Raw genomic sequence first — 24010 nt, 5'->3', positions numbered from 1 at the left:
CCATAGGAAGTGCTGCGAAACTCACAGCAAATCAATTCTCCCTCAGCTGTCCACAGGCAGAGTTTCTGCCTGCCTCATGTCAGTGCCATTCCCTGGATCAGTGAGAAGAAAGTGTTTTACAAACACAACAGACAACTGCACATTTGGAGCGGGAATGTTCTTGTGAATGGTTTTTCCTGAAACTTCCAGTTTCAGGGGGTGCACCCCTCCCAGCCTAAGGAGGGTGTTCCCTAATTCCCTCTTAGCCTTTTTTCCTAATGTTCCTCTGAAGGCCAAAGGGTTAATGTGTTTCCCGTTAGGTTTCACTTGAAAGTCCTAACATTTTCCTCTATGGGTCAAATAAAACTAAACACAATTAACCTTCATTAATTACTTCTGTTTTGACTAAGAGTGCCTCTTCCCGAATGTACACACTTGCCAAAGTTTAGACCTATACTTAAATCTACATCATACCTTATCAAAAGAGAGCTTCAATGCTCCTAGGATAATCCCATATTCAGCAAAAGGATAACTGTGACCAGAGGTGCCATGGGTTAACTACAGGGACAGACATCAGGATCCCCAGGCTCCAGGTGAATTCTGCCAGCAGCTTTCTGAATGTCTGTGGATAACTTTCTTGTGTCTCACGTTGCTCTGCTGTAAAATAGATTTAGAAACAGAAGAGATCTGTGAAATGTTGGGTAGTGAATTCCTTTCCCTGCAGAACTACAGCTGCTTCTTGCTGCTGATACACCACTGTGGTTCTGTGCAATTTAAATCATTCTGGATAGAGTAGCAGGAAACAGCTTTGCTTAAGAGAATAGTTCAGTCTAATTCACAGGAAAAGAAAAAGTATATTTCTACTGATTTAACCATTCCTAACTTTCCCACAGTTTAAACTGTTTTTCCTGCAGGGGAAAGTGAAAAGAACTGCAGGCCTGCAAAGTCCCAGCTCTCCTTCCAGAGCCTGGCACCTTGGGGAACAGCAAATAGAACAATCAGCCAGGCAGCATCTGCTGCCATCAGAATTTCAGAGGCAGTTACGTTTGCTGAGATCTCAGACTGCAATCTTGCCATCACTCCACAGATAAAATAGTATTAGGAACAACTGCATTCCAAGCCAGTTGATGTCAGCAGGGGTCTGTTATTGTTGCTCTCAGCACAGAGAAGTTGGCAGACTGACACACAGGCCACCAGACATCAATTCCAGCCCTTGTCCTGAATGAGGCATTTGACAAATAAAGATGACAAGCTCTTAAATCTGACTGGTCCATGCACAAAAAAAAAAAAAAAAAATCCCCCCTCAAAAAACCAAACCAAACAAACTAAAAAAAACAGGAGCCATAATAATTCTCCTCTTCCTTTTTGCTCCTACTACTTTTTTGAAGCTAGAGACATAGCCTCATGGGTGACTGTGATCCTAACCTCAGAAATAGTTTGCATTTTCTTAGAATAAGGAGTGACTCACCCCAGTCACTTACTCATAATCATTGTAGATTGTTGTTTGTGGAAATACATGCTGCCAACAGGGCTCACTGGTGGATAGGCTGAACACATTTTTCTTGGATAAAAACAAAGTCTCACGCCCCAGAAAGTTAATTATTAAGCCACTGAGCTGTCAGGCATCTAAAGATCTTGCAGTGTTCTATTATTAACTCAATATATTGGATAAATCTGAAACAAGTAACTCAGAAAAAAAAAAAAAAAGAAATAGAGATAACACTATTGAACAAGTGTTCTGCATTTATTATATAACAGAGACACAAAAGCCAAATTACTTGCATATGCTGAAGAGCAATTAAAGGAGTTGTGTTTTGAAGTAACAATACTTTGATTTTAAAGGGGCTTTTAAAAGGTTGTATCTTATATTCTATATTTAACCTGGCTAAACACTTGGGAGCTAGCACACAGATGCTCTGTGTAACCACAGAGTACCCCAAAGCCGCAGCTTGGTGTTTGTTATTCGGAAAATGGAGCAGATCCCACCTGAGTGTTCCCGGCGGGACTATCCCACCTCCGGCACCGCCCTCTGCCGGCCCCTGCGCTGCTCTACAGCCACACAAAAGCTGCGATTCTGAGCCCGCGAGGCCGTATGGCTCTGCCCCTACAAAGCCTCAGACAGCAAATTTGGGGAAGGAACGACTCGCTCATTAAAGCTGACTTTGCGTAATTGCTTATGTAGAGGTTAATTGTTCCAGTTCTCTACCGTTACACAGAAAATCATGATCTTCTAACTGATGTTTTTAGGTCAAGAGTGGAGCAAAGGACACAGGAGGCTTCACTGCAGGTGCATGAATTTCCTGTTTGGTTGCTTTTCCCCCCGGAAGAGTAAAGGCTCCAGCACTGCAAGGCTGGTCCTTTCCCCTGTGCACAGGTATGACAATACCAGACTCTGGTCCCAGGGGAGCTGTGGTGGCACTGTTCTCCATAGGCCCTGGGTGCCACCTGCAGCCTCACCCTTCAGTCCAGGGGCAGGCAGGGCTGGGAACAGACCACAGGCACAGCTCAGCCTCTTTAGAGACACCCACAATAAGGCTTAGTACATGCTACAGCTTTTTAGGAGTTAAAGAAAAACAGTTAAAGTGGTACAGGCCAGAGTATGAAGGTCATCATGAATCAGTTCAGGATGGTGTGTTTTACAAGCCAGTGTTCTTTGTGACTGGTAGAACCTGCAGCCCCTGCTGGTACATCAGTTGACAGTAATGTGTCACCAGGATCAAGTTCTGAGCTGGATGCAGGAACTCCCACAGCTCCAATAGCCCAGCAGGACAATCATTATGGCAGTGACTCACAGAGATTGCTCTGCACAAAACAGTATTGTTACTAACAATGTATAGATGTATAGGACCACAGATAGAGACTAATTATCTGCTGCCTTTTGTAACTTTATCACAATCCAGCAATACCCAGGCTCCAGAGAGGTCCCAGGGATGGATGTCATCACCAGCCTCCAGTCAGGGAGGGAACCATTTGCCAGCAAGTGTGGGATAGGGAGCAGCAGACCTGCCCCACACTAATGAAAGCAAGAGTGACATCATCTACATTAGCAATAACACATTTAAAGAGATCTTTGTTAGCAGCACACAAGAGTGAATTCTTCATGAAGCACACCTGATCTTCCCTGGATTGCCAAAGAGTTACACCCAAACCACTTTTCTATGCATCTACACGTCAAAATAAACTTGGACACATACAAAAGGTGACTAATACAGGAGACAATACCAGATTATATCAGGTTCACCTAGCAGAATAAAGGAGGGGTTTTTTTTGCTTTGTATTTGAGTTTTTTTATTCCACTCCACCCATAAAGGTGGAAGCAAAGCCAATGGGAACTCGGAGAATTGCCTACATATCAGAATTTTCCCCCTACCTTTTATTAATAAAAGTGACATGCTGTGGTCCAATTGAGTCATGTTTATGAAACATCTAGCCCTGAACTCTGACCTCTCCTGCACCATCATTGGAGCTAGAGACACTCAGTAAGCTGAGACAATATGATTATTCCAGCACATCCTGGGAGATTCAAGTTAAATAGCTCAATCCAAGTTTTTCCAAAAAGCTGTAAAACAGAACTACAGTTCTTCTCTCCACTCAATACTCTCTCCTCCTGCAAACCCCACCCTGCACAACCCCTTTGAGGGACAAAATCGGTTCCTGTAATGACTTTAGTGATAAAGGGACAGCTGATTGCAAGACAAAGCCTTCATTTTGCTCTCGAGGGCAGGCAACTACTTCAAAGCATTTCCTATGCTCTATCTAAGGATAACTGAACATGTATGGAACTGGTTAACGGCTGTACTTACCTCTCCTCCAAACTATTGCTTACAGTTAAGTAGCACTACTAGCCTTTAAATATTTCTCCAAGAGGCTGAAGCTAGTTTAGCTCAGCTATGTACAGGGTAAGATCAATCAGATTTCTATAGAAATTACCTGGAGAAAAGCAGCAGCTCCTTGGTCCTGTAATAGAAGGCTGCTGTATACAGAAATTAGTGCTTGGTATGACCAGGCTGCTTTAAATCCACAATCTTCAGCATTGAATCTCTAATGGTTTAGACCTGCATTCATGCCATTATCTATTTTTGACTAAGTTTACTTACCCGACCAGTCAGCTTTTGAGAGAGCAAGTGACACAGTTCAATTTGATGTACAGACAACACTTTATTGAACTTCAAGTAGGTCTTCCTTAAAAGCCTGTTCAGTGTATTTATTACTGCAACAGGTCATGTAGAAGGTAAGAGGCTATGGGGAGGCCTGCAGAACAGTGGCTCAATGCTTTGTGAGAGGCCTGAATTGCCCACATGCTCTCTTTCCCCAGACAAGGACAGAAACAGGAAATATTTACAAGTATATCTCAAAAAATGAGGTTTACATTTAAAAATTCACACACATATATAGAGTTTGAACTGTTCAAGTATGTTTCAGTTGGACAAAGTGCTATAGAACACAGAAAAACCAGTAAAGGCAAGAGGAACTATTAAGACAAAGAGGTGGCAGTCATTTGTGTGCTAAACCACTGGTAGGTGGTTGCAGTACATGCAAGACCTAGAAGTTGAAAGAATTTGGGGTACTGTCCTGGATTTGGAAAGTGTAGCTGTCAGCAGTAGAGTCTGGTACAACATTTTGGTCTTCCTCTTCCTAGAAGGAAAGAAAAGAAAATTGGAATAGCAGTAGTATTTGAATCTAGTAGTCAGTACTGGAATAGAAAATAAAAGTGGAAAAGGCCCCTGAAGTCACTTACTTCTGCTGAGAAATATTTCTCAATGATGGTGGATGAGGCTCTGTACACTTGTTCATTTTCATGTGACTGGAGAGCTTCAATTCTGTCTAGACCCCCACACTCCTCAATCATGAGGCAAAGCTTTTCAGTCTCATTAATCTTCTCAGCAGCCTGCAACAGAAAAGTGTGGAATTACCTCTAGAAAGATACACAACAGCAGCTACTGGAGAGCCATCAGCAACAACATGGACTATAATCAAGTATACTGCATCCACATACCAAGAATATGTTGGAAACTGCATCCAGGATAACAAGCACAGTTTTGCTGTCTTTAGTTGAGAGAAGATTCAGTAGGGGTTCAAGAACACCAGCCTGAACAAGGTACACAATCTGGTCAATAGTTCCACCACTTGTGTAGTTTGTCACAGCCCACACAGCTTCCTTCTGAGATTTGAAATCCCCCTGTGAAGGTAAAAGCAGAGTGTTTGAACACAGAAGTAATAGGAAAAGGCTCAACATCATAAATATAGGCTCTGTTTACCTTCCTCAGAACACCAATGAGATAAGGCACAAGACCGTGGTCTACAACTCGCTGGATCTGATCCTGACGCCCAGCAGTGATGTTGGACATTGTCCAGGCTGCTTCTTTCTGAATGTTGTTTTTATGATGAGAAAGCAGACTTGGAAAGACAGCCAGTGCTCCTGAGTCAATAACAACCTGTGTCTGCTCATCAGTACCAGTGACAATATTTCCTATGGCTCTTAGTGAAGGAGTCTGAAACAAAGATAAACGCAATACTTAGGAAAATTGTTCAAAACCAGATTAGATTATAGCAAACACAGCTATACTTGATGGCCACCCACTCTAACCTTCCCAAGTTAACAGCATGACCTGCTATGTACAATTAGGGTTTGTGCTCCTTGTTAGCATTCCACAGGCAGACACTCATGTCTGCATGCAGAGATTGCACACCTTCCAAGGTCAGTCTGCAAACAACCACCCATGACAGAGCTTAGGGAAACTACCTGCTAAATACTAGTGCAGTTTTATTATGCTCTAATTATAGTGTACAGAGCACACTTGTGAACACTGTCCCTAGAATTTGGATCTGAAACAGCAGTTGAAAGGCAAGCTTTAGTGAATGTTGACTGTTGTGCTGGCCTGTGAAGTAAATCCAATGATTACGTCAAGCAGCTTGATAGCAGCAGCAGCAGTCTGCCTCATGTGGGACAGCACCCAGGCAGGAGAGAAACTGATGTCTCACTTCACAAAAATTAGAACAGGTACCTGACTCATGTATGAAAAGAGCCATTCAGTTCCATGGACACTACTCTCCCCCTAACTTGCTTAATTTGAATCATGGCTACAACTGCACAGCAGCCTGCATATTCACTTACCATTATTGGCAGATCACTACATCCCAGGAGTCTCACAAGTTGTGGCACCAATCCAGTTTTCACAACAACTTCTATCCTGTCATTGGAGCCGTCTGTGAGGTAGGAAATTGCCCAGCATGTGTCTGCCAACACCTCAGGGTCATCGTGGTGCAGGAGCCGGACAAGAGTTGGAAGGATCTGCTGGATGGCTTCTATGGGAGGTGCAGGATTCTTATTGCGACACAGGTTTGAGAGGGTCCACGTAACATTGCGTAAATATCCAGACTACAATGGTTGGAATAAATGGTTAGCAATAGTTCAGCTTCGTTCTACTCAGTAATTGTAACTTGAATCACTCTGCACACTTACAGCCAGGGAAGAGAGGTCAGGAACAGCGAGGAGACTCAGCAGTGGCTCAACTGCACCATATTTAATAACCAGGTCTCTGTAGGCAGAACCATCCCCTGGAAAAAAACAAGAAAAAAAGCCAGGTGAAGACCAGAAAAAAAGGAACATGTGTACACAGAACCACTGTGTGCTAAAGGATTAATTCTTCTAGCCTTTAAGAAAGGCTGGATAAAATAAGAAGGAACAAGAGGACAAAAGGACTACTGCCACAGTTCAGTCATATGGCAAGCATGTTCAATCAAGCCACTGAGCTTCACCTTTTGTGTTTGAAGAAGAGGTAGAGTGTTTTCTATACAGCTTTTCCTAAGAGTTCATTCATAACCATGCAGGGTCTTGCATGTTTCTTTGGAGACAAATCTAAGCTCTACACTAGAACTTTCCCCACAATATGGAACTTGAAATGCATTATAATAATCAGCTGCACAATTGTGTGCTACAGAATAATGCTGACGGCATGTCAGAGTTTGACTGAGAATTCTATTGCAAGGTATAATAAATACCTTATAATTGATTTTAAAACTCTAAGGACAAACTAAGAAAATCCCAATTATTTGAGTCACTGCTTCCTGCCTTCCCCCTTTTAGTCAACACACAGGGCAGAGCTCATTGCGGAGTCACAAAAGCACGGCGATGTCTGGAAAAGGTTTGTGTTGTAGCATGATTAGAGAGCCATCAAACCTGAACTGAAATCTGGAGGCAGTGCCCACAACACAGCCCATGGTTGTGCCAGGCATTGCATGAGGTCTGAAGAAAGTTTCCTGCAGATTGCTCTGCAATGCAGGGCATGTCATGACTGGAAAGCCATTGGGGCAGAGCTCCCAAGCAGCTCAGCACAAGGCATGGCACAACAGGAGTGAAGTCCTCCCACCTCAGACAAGGGCACAGGTCTGAATTACAGAATTCACAGAATGACTAGGCTGGAAGAGACCTTAAAGATCGAGTCCAACCCTGCCCTAACACCTCAACTAAACCATGGCACCCAGTGCCATATCCAGTCTTTTTTTAAACACATGCAGGGATGGTGGCTCCATCACCTCCCTGGGCAGTGACCATTCCAGACCTTTATCACCCTTTCTGTAAATAACTTTTTCCTAATAGCCAACCTAAATTTTCCTTGGTGCAGCTTGCGACTGTGTCCTCTGGTTCTGTTAGTTGCTGCCTGGTGAAAGAGACCAACCCCACCTGACTACAGCCACCTTTCAGAAGAATAATTAGAGCTGTGCAGTACATGGACGTACCTGCAATATTCCCCAAGGCCCACACAGCCTGCTCACTGATGTGAGTGTGTGGAGAGGCCAGCAGGGAAATGAAGGCTGGAATTGCCCCTCCATCCACCACTGCCCTGGTTTGCTCTGATGTGCCAGAGGCAATGTTGGTGAGTGCCCAGGCAGATTCAAACTGGATGGGACTGCAGTCTGCTCTGCCCAGGAACGAGACAAACTTTGGAATCAAACCAGCCCGAATTATGTTGTCTATTGGGGGTTGCTTCTCTCTCGAGAGGAGTTTCCTAAGGAGGAAGGCAAACAGGAAGCATTATTTTTGCCTGCAGACATCTGAACAACAAATTAAAGTCTTAAAAGCACCATATGAAAAGAGATTAGCATTGTCTTAACATTCATAGAAGGCAACACAACACAGCATGAAAGAGAAATGCAGGCAAGATGAACACTGGCTTCCTAGGCCTCTGAAGCAAAGCAGACCTGCAGGAGTCATTACACATCAGAACTGCCAGAGGCTTCTCAGCAGAGAGAGGTTAGTGACTGCCAGAAGCAGCACTGCAGCAATATGCAAGCTTATTAAAGGATATTTTAGATTTGGAAAGAGAAACAAACTTGGCAGACTTCAAACCCCAGTCATCTTACTGTTCACATTATTCTAAAGTGGATTGCCACACTCATACATATCAGACCTAAGTGTTAACACAGTTTAAAAGGTACCTTACTTTGCTATAATAAAGGGTTTATTATAATTACTCCTTCAAATCAAAGGTGACTACTGTTATATTTGCCACCACTAAAGCAAATTACTTCTTCCTACTAAAACATTCAGGCACTTTAAATATTCAAAAGCCACCTGGTTTCAATAAAACTATGCCTAAGTTATGGGTACCTCAGCATGGTATATAAGATGGTGTTTGTTGAAATACTGCCAGATAAGAGAGACATAAGCAGCCATTTATGCTCATAAGTAAATTCTCTCACCTTGCCTAGTTATTGGCTTGCACAGCTGAGTTGGTTTCCTCTGAAGTGCTTACCTGGCAGCTTGAGTAGCCTGTAGCTGAAGCTCCATATTATTACTATTAACTCCTTTGACTATTTCTTCAACTGACCAGTGTGCCAAAACCTGTACAAGAAAACGTTACATGAGTGCTTCACTGGGACAGTCATGTGTATTCCTGACCACAGAGAGCTCCTACACAATACCATGAATAGGCCCCAATTTACAGCCACTTCCCTTAGTACCACCACCATGAGATATTTCAAAACCTCACCAGCTACAGCTTCATCTACAGTTATTTGAACTGCTGAAAGCTTTTTTTAACCAAGTGCTTCATACCAGTTATGCTAGGCTTAAAATGTAGCTGCAGCCAGTTGTGCCTTGAGAAGGCTGACTTAGAACAGAGGCTAGACAGAGTTAAAGAATAAAGTAGGCATTTATTAAAAGGCCTTAATGGATACACCTTGGGCAGTACAAGAACCTGGCCAGGGCTACACCAAAGATGAACCAAAATGGTCACAAAATGGACCATGGTCACGAGGTCTGACACTTTTATAAGTTTTGGTCCATTTGCATATTGGAGTTAATTGTTCAATTATAGCTTTAGGTTATGAAGTTCCATCCTCTTTATTTTTCTCTCTTCAATTCACTGTTGTTTATACTTTTTGGGCCTGAAGGTTGTAATAGCTGTCCTTGGACAAGCTGGAAAAGGATTGTTTTGTCTACCTACCCTGTGAAGAGAACTTGCTAACATTTAATATGAAGCTCAGAGTTACACACTAAAGCAGCACAGAATCTGAAAAATATGAAAGCTAAAACTTAAGGCATCCCAGTTGTGTTTAAGAGTGCTGTCCATTAGAGGTGATAATAGAGGCCTGAGTTATTAATGCAGATGTAGTAGTGGTGTCCTGCCCCCAAGAATGGATTCATGCTGGCCTGGCTGCAGCACCTTAGACAGTAAGACCCTCCAAGTGTGTCTATTCCAAGTACCCACTCACCTGGTTGCCTCTGTTTTCCTGAAGGGGAGAAGTAGCATCGTCTGGTAAAGTGCTCACATTTCTTCTTTTAAGCATCTGGTCATCCTTCTTAGCTTTCCTCAGCTCCACATTGACTTCAATGCGCCGCCTTCTCATCTCCTGGAGGATAAACACTCAGTAAGTTCTTGGCGTTCAAAACTTCGATTTAAAGGCTGGCTAAAGTACTAATTGCACCAGAGTACTCACTGTGCTGTCCTTTCCTTTGTTCTTGAATCTGTTTAATCGAGCTGAGGGTGTATTGGCATTCTCATTAGTAGACATCTTGCTTGTTAGATTTTCGAGTGGGACAGATAAAAACAAGCCTGAAAACAGAGCAAAGGCAAGTTTACTCCACAAAAGTTAAATTTTAAAAATTGGATCCATACTCAAGAATGATAGGCACTTGTTTGCACTAATACTATAACAACATCTGACTTGATCAACAGCTGTCTCTTTAAACATCAGCCAGATGTTACAACAAACTCTAGCATCAACACAAAAGCAGAAGACACAGTCACACGATTTTAAGATACTTTAAACCAAATACTACTAGCTATTATTTTCAGAAGCAACATAGATTTTCCTTTCCACAGACAACACACACACGCTGTAAAATACTATTTTCACTATCACGTACCTGTGCTGTACAGGATCCCACCCAACCCCACCCCGACCTTTTTGGACGAGAACAGCGAGCTCTCGCAATGGGAAGGACCCCGGGGGGCGTTTGCTGTGCGGAGGCAGCCAGCAGCACATAACAACAACTACACACATAACGAAGAAAATCCCTACAGCTCAGCCACCCCAGCATAAGCACCGCCTTGGCTTCGCTTCGGCCATAGCCCCGCCGGAGCGACAACCCGCGCTGGGATACACCAGTCCTGTCAGCCCCAGTGCAGACAGCGGAAACGTGGGAGGCTCCGGAGAGAGGCCCCGGCAGAATTGCAGGCAGAGCACGGCTGTTTCCAAAAGGGCAGCGCAGGACCCGCATCCCCACCGCCCCAGACCAGGCCCCCGCACCTCGGCCGGAGACACCGCCAGCCGCTCCGCTGCTGCCGCACGCTGCCACTGCCCACAGCCGCCCCACGCGGCATTTAAATTTCCCGCGGCCGCGCCCTGCCATTGGCCAGTTCGAGCCAAAGCAGCCTTCTGATTGGCCGGTTTGAAAGCAGCCCGGCTCGCCATGACGGGGATTGCCCTCCCGGAAGAGCCTGTCGGACGTGACGTCTTCCCAGGGCCCGGTACTACAGCTCCCGGCGTGTCTCGCGCAGGTAGAGCCAGCAAGCCTCTGTGGGGCGGCGCGGGGCACGCCGGGAGCTGTAGTGCATGGGGACGGGCTCGGTTGTATCCCGGGACGGGAGCGGGCGCTCGGAGTGAGGGAATTGTATCTCCGGAGGGGACTCGCTCTGAGCGGTTTGGGGCAGAAACACCCATTCCCTCATGCAGAGCGCAGATTCTGCCTCAGTCACCGGCGGGGCACCGCAGGCTTCCCTGGGACAAGGACGTGTGGTTTCAAACCGAAAGAGAGTGGGTTTAGATGGGATATTGAGGAAAAATCCTTTCCTGTAAGGGTGGGGAGGCCCTGGCGCAAGGTTCCCAGAGAAGCTGTGGCTGCCCCATCCCTGGAAGTGTCCAAGGCCAGGTTGGATGGGGCTCCAAGCAACTTGGGGTAATGGAGGGTGTCTCTGCCCATGCCAAGGGGGTGGAACTGCATCAGCTTTAAGGATGCAGCCCAAACCATTTTGTGATTCCGTGGCTCCATGTGTCACTTATTGTCTCCTAGAAATGTGGTGCACAGAAATGCTAAGAAAAGGGGATATAAGACTGCAGCTGAAAGCAGTTCAACAGCCGTCAGGGCGGATGAAAACCAAATCATATGGAATAACAAAAGCAAAGGATTCCTGCCCCTGTGGTATGGCCTGAAAAGGGATGAGGTTGCTTCCGATGGGTTTGGCCTGCTCATGAGGGATGGAATACAAAAGAACACTGAATTTCACTGGAGATATTCAAACCAAAGAACTGTAGGGAAAACACGACTCTGACAGCAACTCTGACATTTTGGGACACCTATAAGGTACAACACAGAGAAGTGTCAGGCATGCACATCGATATGTCTGTGTGCTAAGCCATCACATTAAACCACTTTTAAACTATGTAGGCACACATAAGTGTGGAGGATGTTTGCTGAGGAGGAGGAATTACCACTGACATCTCATACAGCTGGTTTTAGGCCTTACGGTGCTGAGCTTTGTAAAAAACACCTACAAAAACAAGAGCAGGGAAGCCAAGAGAAGAGAAAGCACATTGCTAACAAATGGAGATGTTAAACAAGAGTAGTTTGACAAAGAAAAAAAAGGCAGTTCAAAAGCAGAAATAGAGGTAAAAAAACCTGCTTTCCTGAAGGATTGGAAGGTTGGCACGAAGAAATTCCATTGGGTCATGAATCGCTGCAGTGCATGGTCTGGAGCAGTGAAATCGGCACAGGGATTGGTGTTGAGGGCACGGAGAGGGCTGGCAGTGCCTGAGATGCCCGAGGGGGTGTGTGCGAGGTGCTGCAAGCGGTGTGGGCTGTGAGGGAGGTGACAGCTCCGGAGCGACAGAGAGGTGGAGGGAGACTGGGCAGCTGGGGCAGGACAGCGGCCAAGCTGCGGGTGAGGTTACGGGGCAGCAGAAGGTGCGTGTGAGGCGGACAAAAGGGCCGTGAGGGGTCACAGAGCCCTGAGGAGGGGGGTTCCCTGAGAAGGCCGAATGTGGAGCCGCCGGGACTGGATGGAGTTACCGGCAGCAGCACAGAAGCCAGGTCCGGGCCCATGAGGGGAAGTTGAAAGACGAGGGACAGGAGGGCGGCGGTGGCCAGGGGTCCCCGGGACAATGGGGCGGCCCCGGGCGGGTCCCCTCAGGCGGCCGCGGGCGGGAACCCGTTCTGAGGCGCGGGCGGGGCCGCGGGCACGCGCTGCGGGGCGGGGCCTGGGGGGCACCGCGACCAATGATGTGCGGGGGGGCGGGGCCGGCCCGCCGCGAGCGGGGAAAACGTGACGGCCCGCGGGGGGCGGAACCGGGGCCGGCCGGGCGGGGCTCTTACCAGGCGGCGCGCGCAGCCTGTGCTGGGTGACCCAGTGGCCTAATGGATAAGGCATCAGCCTCCGGAGCTGGGGATTGTGGGTTCGAGTCCCATCTGGGTCGTGCCGTGCTTGTTTTGTGGCGCTGCCGCGGGTGACTCCGCGGGGCCACCGCCAGTCCAGGACCTCCGACTCTTTTACCCGCAGCTGCCCCGGGCCCGGCCCCGAGCCCCTTCTCTGCCCGGGCACCGCGTCCCGCCTGGGGCACCCGCGTTTCTTGCGGGGATCCTACGAATGGGTCCCGCTCCCCTCCGGAGAGCCACACCCAGGTATGGACGTGATCGCGGCGCTTTCAGTCTCTGTTTTGCCCAGCGCTGCTGGGAAAGCTTTTCCATCTCTGCTGCTCGAGCATCCCCGGGCTGCTGGAATGCTGGGAGTGCTCCAAACACCACTGCTGTGCTCTTAACGGAGATCCTGTCCAGGTAAAGAGTCTGGGGAAACAGTGCAGACACAGGTGTACATGAACAAAGGTTGAATTGCACCACCAGCTAATTCAACAGAAAAATCCTTGGAATACAGGTCTGTGGGACGCTCACGTGTGTGTATAGCCATCCATCCATCCATCCACCCACCCATCCATCCTCCATCCATCCATCCATCCATCCATGCATCCATCCATCCACCCACCCATCCATCCATCCATCCATCCATCCATCCACCCACCCATCCATCCTCCATCCATCCATCCATCCATCATCCATCCATCATCCATCCATCATCCATCCATCCATCCATCATCCATCATCCCTCCATCCATCATCCATCCATCATCCATCCATCATCCATCCATCATCCATCCATCATCCATCCATCCATCCACCCATCCATCCATCCATCCATCCATCATCCATCCATCCATCCATCCATCCATCCATCCATCCATCCATCCATCCCTCCATCCATCCATCCTCCTCCCTCCCTAGCACTCACACTCCAGCTTCTGCTTGCTGCAGGTACCTGCTGCTCACCAAAGCAATGGAGGAGCCCTCTTCTCCCTCATCCTCAGTTTACATTCCTATTCCCGTAATAGCTATCTTGGAATAGTTCTGGAATTAAGATGTTTCAAATAACAGAGGAAAACAGGGATTAGTAAATGCTACAGTAGAAATGTAGCTCCTTGAGTAATAGATGTGGTGAAATGTCATTTATTTTCCACACTATTCTGGTGAACTGTCTGTATCTTCATCCACGGCTGCTGGAGACAAAGCCCTGAGCTTTTGGGAATCCTATTGAAATGCTTAATTAAGGCAGGACAAAACAAACTGCTTAAACTAAGCAACACTGAATCCCATGCCACAGGTATTGCTGAGGGTTAGATTTTCTGTCAAGGGTGGGTTTTACGAACCTTTCAGTGCTTTTATGGAGTTTTAAATTGTTGGTTGTCCCTTAAAGTCATGAACAGCTTCCGCAGCACCCAGCAGCAGCTGGTGAGTTAAACTGTCACAATGGAAATCTTGTGCAGCAATAAGGTCGCTTAGAAATAAGCCTTCTTAATTCAGTAATCCAAGTCAGGGTTGGCTTGGTGTGTGAAAATTTGTAGAGTTCTTCATGATGGCAAAGAGAGATTTAAAAATAAAGCTGTGTGGGATCAGCAGAGCTTTCCATTGGACTAGACAGTCACTACTGCATTTTTCAGTCTGAAAAGAATCACTGAAACTGGTTCCTGAAACTAAAAGAGGAGATTAGCAGCTGTATCACTGGAGGTGGCCAGAAATCCCCAGATGTGTTCCATTGTCATGCATATCCTTTACAGACCCTGTGTCCCCGGGTGTGGTGTATTCCAGCACCTCCCAGTTCCCCCCCAGAACACAGCTCTCCATGGCCAGCAAAACCAGCCTTGTTCCCTATGATTTTTCCCTACAGAGTGCCATAAGAGGGCAAGACTCTCCCCAAAATAAAAATCTGCTGCCAGAACCACGTGTGGGTGTGTTATTCCCCGGACACAGGTGATGCAGCCAGGGGGTTGTTCCCGATGGGAAGGAGCACATTCCTCCCAGGCAGGGCTGGTGGAGGCAGCAGCTTGGTCTTGCTCCAGTGGGTTGTCCAGCGAGTGATTCCCGTTTCCCCTCAGGCTGCCTCTCATTAGCATGGATCGGGGGAAGGGCATAAAAGACTCCAGTTCATTTTGAGTCTGGAAAAACTTTACTTCAAAATGACAACCCAAGTGTTCTGGCTCCTCTGCTTTGTCATTAGATCATCTTCTGGTAAGTCTGTTACCTTCGGAGCGGGGCTGGGGCACATCTGCCTCGGCAAGCAGGGGAGGCTAAGGACTTTCCTACAAACCCCTGCCCGGGCAGACCCCCAGCCTGCAGCCTTTTCAGCAAGTGAGGGCTCAAGAAAGAAACATTTCAACGTGTTTGTGGGCTGGGAATGTAGATTGCAATATTTAATTTGCCAGCATTGGGAAGAATTAAGAGCACCTGGCAGAAGCAGGCAGGGAGCTGGTGCTCTGTCCTGCCAGCCACCAGTGGCAGGTGAAGTTGGATTTGCTTCTGCATCTGGGATTTTTATAATTTGTATGTGACCTTTCTCTTTTAATCCCCATCACCTGTAACTCCAGGTGTCTGACTGACTTTAACATGTTCAGTGTGCCCTGTGTCCCTGCAGCAAGCTGTCCTGAATGGATTTATTTGGGTTTTAGTGCCTCACTGACAGAACAGAAATAGCATTTACATCTGTTCCACTGAGATTTGGTTATGTTGCAGTCGTATTTCTTAGGTTGCAACAACTAGACAGGAATATGTTGGTACAGGAGGAGGAACCTCAAGGTCCTGAACAGATTGAGTAGAGAAAAACTAAATATTTCTCGATACAATCCGTGACTGAGAAGGCGTGATAAAGTGCTAGAAGAGTTTATTTGCACATCCAAGTCTGAGACACCTGTTCAGAGGGCACAGCTTCACACTGAACCATCTCCAAACCCCCCTTGCCTGCTACTTTTGGCAGCTTGGACTTCTTCCACCCCTCTCTCCACGGACATTCTTTTGACTTTACGTGTGGCCAGCCCAAATATCAGGGAATCTTTCCCATGACAGCAGCTGGTGAGAGCACAGGGGGAGAAGTGGCAAGGTCAGCAGTTGAGTCAGTTATAGGAGATAAACCAGGACGTTGTTCATCTGTGTATGTCAAATCTCTCTTTTCACACAAGGAGCTGGGATCAGCCTCCTACACAGAATAACCACGGCCGTGAACACCAGACAGAGGCTGTGTGTGGGTGAGCTGTGTGAGAACTCTGCTGGCTCACTCCAAGCCTGCAGGGAAGGTCTAAAGGAAAAGGAAAATAGACTGCCAGGGGAAGTTTCTCTCCTGCCAGGAGAGAACATTTGGTCGTTTTTCTTTGTGAGGTTCAAGAGATCAAGGTGAAGGTATAAATGAAAGTGTAGGTGATTGCCCATCTTCTGTGAACAGTGCCATCAAGTTATTTTTTCCCTGAACTCCCAGACACTTCCTCTCTTTCTCAAATGTCCTCTCAAATTAAATAAAGCCCTGAAATAATTGTTACTCATCAGTAATAATTACTGATAGCCTAATTACTGCTACTACATGCTCAAGTCAGAGATCCAAAATTCTGGATAAAGACTTTTCCAGTAGCATCCAAAGCCACTGAAGTCCAGATGATATTGTCAACAGGCATCCCATGGATGGGAAAACCAAATAGTTCTGCTGTCATGGTCTCTTAAACAAGCATCCCAAATGGCAACGTGAACCTTGTTTCCTCAGATGCTCCCTGGAGATTCAGGGGTTTGAGAAAAGGGTTTGTTTTTAATTTGAAACAATAATAAAGTAAAAATGCAAATCTCCTGTTTTGCTCACACAGCTGCATTCCCTGTACTGCACCATCAATATCTGAGTAGAGGAACGAGGAGATCTACTGTGCTTCATCTATTGAGCTATTTATTAGTTTTATGTCTTATTGTTGAAGGCCTCACTTATGGATCAGACCCTCAAATCTTCCCATTCTGAAACATTTGGAATAAAAGACTTAAAACGCTGATTTTCTCTCTCTCTTTTTGCCTGTAGGATCCCTGCTCTATGCTGAGAAACCCGGGCAGGCTCTCAGCAAGGATGTTTTCAGTTCAGCAGCTGCTGCTGACGTTCAGGTGAAAGCGCCAGCGCGGGGCGCGGGCAGTGCCAGCGGCAGTGCCCGGCAAGGCCGGCTCCCGGGAATGCCCCCCGCGCCCCCGCAGCAGCCCAAGCCCCCGCCGATCCCCTCCCTCGCCTCCGACAAGAAGAAACGCGCGGAGCCTTCCCTGGAAAACAGCACAGGGCTGAGGAAGCAGCTCGGGCAGCACGGATGGCTCCTGGCCCTGGGCAGCCCGAGCCGGGGGGCTCCTCCCGGCCCGCCGGAGCCCGGCCGGGCCAACAGGCAGCACACGGACCGGCGGCTGGCCGGGGCTGCCAACAGCGTGGGGGGCCGAGCCCTGCGCGCCGCTCCTCCCCACCCAAAGGTGATGTCCCTGCTGGAAGCTCATCCTTTTCCAGACTCTGGAGCAGGGGAGTCCAGTGATGCTAACGCGCTGCACCACTTCAACCGAGCAGGGAAGGCAATCCCCTTCAAACAGCCCGACCCCTCCAGGGGGATCCCCAAACCCTCGTGGGTCACCAACCGCTGGTCGCCCAGCCCGATGTACCTGGGCGTGCTGAGGAAAGGTAAGGGACGGGCTGCCCTGAGCTTCCCGAAGGCTGGGGGTACAGTGGGGTGAGACATCCCCAGAGGGCCCCTTGCTGTCCCTCAGGCTGTGCTCCTGTTGCAGACGGTGACAAAGAGAAGGTGTGTCTGACCGAGTGCAGGAAGGAGAAGGATGAAGTGGAGGCTTTCTGTGCCAGCGAGTTTGGTAGGTGGTGTCCCCCTCAACCCACAGGGACAGAGCACCTTCTGTCCACTTGTCACTGCTACTTTTAAAACACTGTGATTAGGATACAGTAAGTATGTTCAATAATTACCAAGTATTCAAAAAGGACCCATCACAACTCTTCATAAACATACTTACATTACCCTTTCCCTACCTTGGGCTAGTGCTGCCCTTTTTTCTCTTTCCTCTGGAGGAACAGTGTCCTTGGGACTGCTCAATGGAACTGAAAAACTAATTGTTTTAGATACTCTCAGATTAAACATTGCAGCTGGGTTATTTATCTCTTACTATTTAGAGCAAGTTTGATTTGGGGGATTGAAGTTTGAAATTAAAATAAAATGGTGAACCAAACAGAAAGAAGACTGTGATTCTCTCTCTAGAGAGGATTCTTCTTGAAGTTCCTTAGGATTCAGTGTCTTTAATCCTTGTGTTCACATTGATGTAACTAAAGGTGGCAGGAAACAGCCTGATATTTTTGTACAGACTTTGTTTAAGGACAAGCATTTTCAGACTGAAACCCTGCCTTGTGCTTACAAAGTTGTGAAACAGATACCAACTTTTTCTCACAGTATTTTAAGAGATAAGGAAAATACAAGCCCAGTGGTAACAGATGTTTCCATTTGTAGAACATAAACACGTTAGGAGACATCTGTTTTCTCTAAATGGAGAAGTCAGGAAGTGCTTTCTACAAATGCTGTCCTGCTTTGGTTTTTACCACTCTCACACATTCCTGTCCAACACAGGCTTCACAGCAACCTGACCTCTGTGTGTTTAAACCCTTAAAAAACAGCTCTGCTCCTAAATTGAAAGGACAGGTAGGAAAAAGTCTGAGCAACAGATGAGCCAAGGTTCCATGGCAGTGATCAGAGAGAGCTTTTCCTTGCTTTACATTTACAGTACAGATAAAGAATAAATGACTGAATCAGAGTTCTCCCCCTGAGGCAGGTGTAACACCAGGTGCAGTAGCCCCACTAACACAGAGCTGTTTTCCCACCCCTGCACTCAGCTTAGCACTTGCCAGAGCCAGAAACTGAGAGAACAGCATGAAAGGAATGTCTGAGCTCCCAACACAACCTACTTGTGCCCCTGTCTCTTGGTATGGCAAGGGCCTTTTATTTCAAAAGCCAAAGTGTTTCATTACCAGCTTAGCTTTGTACTTCATTGGGAAGTTTTAAATTTGAAAATTTTACTTTGTTAGGTAAATATGCCCACTTTTTATGTATCAGAGTAGAAAATGGTACTTTCTTCTCTAAGAAAGTATCCCTTTCTTCCCCTTTCTTCCCATTACTTTCTTCCCTAAGAAACATCTCAAAACTGTAAAGTACAAGTTTTGCAAAGCAGCAAAACTTCAGGCAATGACCTCACCAAATGTGATTATTTGAAGCAATTCCCACTGCCCACTCCTGAGCCAGAGGATTCCTGCTGACACTTCCTTTACAGCATTTCAAATGACAGCCTTCACACATATCCTGAAAATTGCCATGATATAAAATCTGATCCTATTTTCCCCTCTCCCTTAAAACAGCAGTGAATGGGATTGTTTATAACCTGGAAAGCCTGGGGAATGGAGTCCAGTGGATCACCCTCTTGGCAGACAGTGATGGATTGTACAAGATGAGTCGCCTGTATGTCACTCCTGACGCCGCCTTCTTCCGAGTTCACATCTTGGTTGTGGATACTTTAAACTGCAGTAAACCATGTCCAGACTTTAAACTTGGTAAATCATTCCAGCTAAATCCATTCTGCTATTCCTCTGCATGCACTGCAATCTCAGTCTGCCCTACTTTAATAGGCTTAGCCTGGGTTGTTGGGAAAAATTTGGAAGAAAAGTATTCACTCAAATTTGAAGCCTTTTTTCCATCCAAGTTTCTCAAAACTTTCACAAGAGAACTAAGTGCATGAAGAAGTCAGGTACCAGCATAGCCCTTTCTTAATTCTGTCCTGTTCCAAAATGATGGCAAGTTTTCAGGATTCCTTAAACAATACAAGCAAGAGCTTAAGCTGGTGTCTTTGTAAGTTGTTCAGTTTTCCTTTTAAGTGCAAGTTTATAAAATACCAGCATTTCCCCCAACAGTAAATCATCATTTCCATGCCAGCACCACCCCCGGGTCCCAGCAGAGCTCAGGGTGCCGCAGTGGAAGCCCCACGTTCAGGATGTTTCCACAGGCACAACTGTGGTATTCACACCCGACTTCACGTCTGTTCCCAACCCTGGTGCCCTCGGAGTGACCCCCCGCTCATTCCCTGAGGCTCAGCAGCCCTGTTTGTTTCGTTTCTGTTGTTGCAGGCAGCAGGTACATCGTGATGGGGCACATCTACCACAAGCGCCGGCAGGTGCCCGCCGAGCTGCTGCCGGCCCTGCGCGGGCGGCTGCGGCCGGGCGATGGCTGGGTCGGGAGCGGCAGCAGCTACGTGAGGAGATTCAACAGGAAAAGGGATCTCAGGGTGAGGGCAGCGCGCTCCAAGTGTCCTTAAGGCTCCGGGGGCTCCGTGCAGGACGTGGGAGCAGCGGGATCCGCCCTCGGAGCACACCTGGCCGTGGGCAGCGCTCCCGCCTGGAGCCGCGGTCCAACACCCGCTTTTGTGCTTCGGCAAACACTGGGTGCCTCGAGCAGGCACCCCTGGTGAGGCTCAGCACAGAAGTCACTCTAGGGAATGTTAACTGGCCGTGAATTTGCTCCAGCTGCTTTCAGAGCCACAGGTTATTGTTGATTCCCCTGCTGCAGTGTGCCCCGAATAATCTGTAGTAACTGTATTGCAAAATTCTGGCAGTTTCGTCCTCAGTACACAACAACTGCACTTTGAACTCTTCACCTTGAACACATTAGATGATACCACAGCTTTATCTACACAGGATGTTCACTGTGCTTTCACAGTTCTGCCTAATGCATTTGATTTCAGAGAAACCAACACCACTGAGTACCATTTGTATTATTTTTTCTCCTGAACCATGTCCATGGTATTTCTGAAAATTATTCCATTCTTCCAGCAGAGCTGGATGTTCACACAAAGCATACAGAATAGAGTGTAATAATTCAAGTATATGAATACACTGATTGAAAGCAAATCAAGATCTGCACACCACAAATACCCAGTTGCATTTACAAATGATGGTGCAGGGAATGCAAAATAAGCACAGGCTGCACACACTGGGTGTGCCAGGGCAGTTCATCCCAGAGCTGTGCTGAATGCCATTCTCCAGGAGAAACATTGCCAAACTTGTACTTGCACAAGAGTAAAGTTACTTTTTAAATCAAAAAGACAATATTTTATTACCTTTAGTGTGGTGAAATTGAGATGTTTGTTGTTCCCAGACAGTATTCGCAAATAGTAAGTCTGTAAAAGAAACTAATAAAATGCTCATGAGGTTCTGCTTTCACTGTCTCTTGGGTTCTGGAAGACTCAAAAAACTTATGTAATGATGTTGCACAAAGGCATCTCCTTGTGTGACAAGTTGGCTGAGGATTTGATACGTATTTATATTAAGAAATGTAAAAAATGCAGTACAGCTTAAACCCCACATACTCAGTGATATGATGTGACCTGCCACAGGAAGCTGTGGCTTCTATGGAAGCATTTTCTGTTTTGAAACAAGGTAGTTCTGACACACTGTCCTTGTCACACACCTCTGCAGCTTCATTTAGTGTCACTGGAAAGCCACAGAGCAGGGGATGGGACGGGCTACGCTGCCTCAAGTATTTCTTGACATGGAGCCAAATACCAAGAGCAAACATTCCCTATTTGGGACCCAAAAGGCTCTTACTGGAGGATAGAAATTTACTCACAGCATGAGCCTACCTAAAAAATACCATGTCTCACTTTTGGTATGTGAAAGACTTTGCATGGAACACAGCATGGATTGATGGAATTTTCCTGAGAAAATCTGAGGGGGTTCTGATTTGGCAGAAGGACTGTTCTGGCAATGAATCAAAGCTCTGGAGTGACTGTGAGGGACAGAAGGAGGAAGGGTTACATGTGCATCTCGAGTTTCTTTGTTTCTATTTTCAGGGGAAGTCCAGGGATTAAGCAGCAACTCCTCCAGGCATCCCCTGCCCAGAGCAGCAGCCGAGCCCCATTCCCTTATCCTGCTCCAGCCCAGGGAGTGTGGGCACAAACCCAACATGTGCCTCCCTGGGCCTGTCCCTGGGAAGGGACAAGCACAGGACACCAGTGCTAAGGACATCCCAAGCACCAGTTCAGTGCCCATAACTGACCAAAAACACTGGGATACAGATGTTGCTCTGGGAGCCTGAAAAGTGATTTATCCCATGTTCTCTTCTTGTGTTACCAAGCTCTCTTACCTTTCCCTTCTTGATTGGAAGGTCCCTCCTTAAAATGTTCCCACAGCAGCTGAGCAACAAATCCCTGTGTGTCACAGCCCCACTGAGACAGGGCTGGAGCAGGAGCAGGACTGTTGTCACCAGGCTCATCACATACTAAACACACCTCCTGGACAACAACAATTCCCAGATTGAGAGGATTTCCAGTCTTGCATTGCTATTCCAAAACCCTCCCAGCAACAACCACACCAGGAACTGGGTGGCACTCACGTTCAACAGCTGCCATGGTAATTTTGGTACCTCACAGTCAATAACTTCCTTTCCAGCAGGATAAGTACAGAAAATTCTGCCGCCACCACACAGAAATCTGGGTGTAAAGGAATAACTGTTCTCACCCTGTCTGTCCAGGAGTTTACTCGAGGCTTTTGGGTAAGCCCAACTTCTTACTGTACTTTAAATCTCCATTAACTTCTGCATGAACTAAGTTGAGATTGACGATAATTGCTTCAAATTTGAGGAGACAGAAAAGGAAAATCAAGCTGGCAGAGCTCACATTATCAATATCTCATAACATATGACCATTTCAAAACAACTGTTGCAATAATTTATAAAATACAAAGAAGACGAGGACTGAGCAGAGATCACAAATCTTATGAACTTTATGCCTGATGGCAGGTGGGGATTAATTACAAATGATTTATTTTCTGTAACACCATTTAACTATAAAACATCACCACTAATAAATCCAGAGAAGTACCTTGACCTGCCCAGTGGCAACTGAACACACTGAAACAGGCTCTCTCATTGAAACACAGAATGGTTTGGGTTGGGTGATTAATCAGCAGCATTAAATTGCATGTATAGATTTTTTCCCTAAACAACCTGATTCACAGTTACATATGATCTGGCAAAGCCAAGACCTATATCCAATAACATTATCAATGTTTCATTAGAAACACCACCAAATCCATGTCAAACACATTACTTTATTTGTCTAGGATGCCGTGTCCTATAAGGTACAAAAAAGAACTCTTCAGTTTGCCACAATTTGTTAAAAACAGCAATCTATTGCCTACAGGTAGGAAAGGTTTAAATCATGTCAATATGAATTTAGGTATGAATAATAGTACAGAAATGTTGGGATGAGATGCTGGATATGTCCCAGTGCTGTTAAAGGTGAGATTTTTCCTTGTCCCATTAAAACACAATGCTTACAATATGCAGCATTTTTTTAAAACGTCGAAGGACAACATAACCTAAATGCAACTACTCTTCTTTGACTTTCAGAAGCATAAATGGATTATTGTTTCCACACTGAACAATTAGTAATTTTCACAGATTGGTTAAAGGACAACATTTGTATGTACAAAAACACACGGGTTTTTAGTAGATAAAATCCCCCCAGAAGAACCTGAACACCTGAGCTGGAAGTGTAAGAAAGGGTGGTCAGTAGCAACATCTTTTTTTTAAGAAAAATAACAGAGGAGGTTCTTGCATAGCAAGGTGTGAGGGTAAACCCAAAAGGAGCTTATCCATAAATCAGGTAAATCCCAGACCACTGGTAGAACAGAAGTTGACTGTGAGTTAGTGCAAAAGCTGGTCAGGTGGGTGAGGAGCTGCAGAGAAACCAGGGCTGGTTTCTCTACCAGAGCAAGTCAGTCACACACAGGGGAAGAAAAGCCTCCTCATCTGCAATTTGCATCTTCTTGGGCTCCAGTTCATCCCTCATGGCAGCACTGCCCCCGCAGGAAACATGGAGGCAGCCCAGGAGCCCCCCAGGACACAATTACAGGTGGTACTCCACATTCCCAGAGCACCTGGCAAAGATCAGCGAGCTCCGGTGGGCAGAACACCTCACAAACACCTCCTGCCTGTCCCAGCTGGACAGTCCTTGTGGCACCACTGGCTGTGGCAATGTCTGATGGGGGTCACAGGGCTGGAATGCGGGCGGGTCCCCGGCTGCTCCCACCCCTGCTCCTGGCAATCCCTGCACTCCTGCACAGACCCCCAGAGTGTCTCACACACGTGGCAGCGCACACTCAAA

The 24010-nt window shown here is 46.7% G+C and overlaps 2 protein-coding genes and 1 non-coding gene across 6 annotated transcripts; 2 read left to right on the top strand and 1 right to left on the bottom strand.

Annotated features, from left to right (window-relative positions):
• Positions 1-4117: 4117 nt before the first annotated feature.
• KPNA2 (karyopherin subunit alpha 2) lies at positions 4118-12659 on the bottom strand. Of its 2 annotated transcripts, none has more exons than XM_053960273.1 (11): positions 12104-12659; positions 9922-10037; positions 9697-9834; positions 8736-8824; positions 7720-7988; positions 6443-6537; positions 6095-6358; positions 5238-5471; positions 4976-5158; positions 4718-4867; positions 4118-4614 (listed from the first exon to the last, which is right to left on the bottom strand). In XM_053960273.1, the coding sequence occupies exons 1-11, from the start codon at positions 12153-12155 to the stop codon at positions 4522-4524; spliced, it is 1683 nt and encodes a 560-aa protein (XP_053816248.1). In that variant the 5' UTR covers positions 12156-12659; the 3' UTR covers positions 4118-4521. The 2 variants fall into 2 exon arrangements, with proteins under 2 accessions (XP_053816248.1, XP_053816247.1); XM_053960272.1 differs by lacking the exon at positions 12104-12659 and adding an exon at positions 10735-10834.
• A 112-nt stretch (positions 12660-12771) lies between these two features.
• Positions 12772-21063, top strand: C19H17orf58 (chromosome 19 C17orf58 homolog). Of its 3 annotated transcripts, none has more exons than XM_053960278.1 (5): positions 12772-13102; positions 16854-17483; positions 17588-17668; positions 19212-19311; positions 19974-21063. In XM_053960278.1, the coding sequence occupies exons 2-5, from the start codon at positions 17000-17002 to the stop codon at positions 20356-20358; spliced, it is 1050 nt and encodes a 349-aa protein (XP_053816253.1). In that variant the 5' UTR covers positions 12772-13102; positions 16854-16999; the 3' UTR covers positions 20359-21063. The 3 variants fall into 3 exon arrangements, with proteins under 3 accessions (XP_053816253.1, XP_053816251.1, XP_053816252.1); XM_053960276.1 differs by lacking the exon at positions 12772-13102 and adding an exon at positions 14827-15037; XM_053960277.1 differs by lacking the exon at positions 12772-13102 and adding an exon at positions 14829-15037 and having other exon boundaries at positions 19212-19403; positions 19974-20255.
• Positions 12825-12897, top strand: TRNAR-CCG (transfer RNA arginine (anticodon CCG)). Its single transcript has one exon. It is a non-coding gene; the product is annotated as a tRNA-Arg (tRNA).
• Positions 21064-24010: the final 2947 nt, after the last annotated feature.

Source organism: Vidua chalybeata, chromosome 19 (genome assembly GCF_026979565.1).
Source record: "Vidua chalybeata isolate OUT-0048 chromosome 19, bVidCha1 merged haplotype, whole genome shotgun sequence".
NCBI lineage: Eukaryota > Metazoa > Chordata > Aves > Passeriformes > Viduidae > Vidua > Vidua chalybeata.
The sequence above is the reverse complement of the archived record's forward strand: the minus strand, read 5'-3'. Positions and strand labels throughout refer to the sequence as shown.

Coding starts and splice junctions, on each gene's coding strand:
- KPNA2 (XM_053960273.1), bottom strand. CDS start 12,155: ATGACCCAATGGAATTTCTTCGTGCCAACCTTCCAATCCTTCAGGAAA. Junction 6,359..6,442: donor CTGACCTCTCTTCCCTGGCT/GTAAGTGTGCAG, acceptor CAACCATTGTAG/TCTGGATATTTACGCAATGT. Junction 5,159..5,237: donor TCATTGGTGTTCTGAGGAAG/GTAAACAGAGCC, acceptor TTACCTTCACAG/GGGGATTTCAAATCTCAGAA.
- C19H17orf58 (XM_053960276.1), top strand. CDS start 14,986: ATGACAACCCAAGTGTTCTGGCTCCTCTGCTTTGTCATTAGATCATCT. Junction 15,038..16,853: donor TGTCATTAGATCATCTTCTG/GTAAGTCTGTTA, acceptor TTTTGCCTGTAG/GATCCCTGCTCTATGCTGAG. Junction 17,669..19,211: donor TTTCTGTGCCAGCGAGTTTG/GTAGGTGGTGTC, acceptor CCCTTAAAACAG/CAGTGAATGGGATTGTTTAT.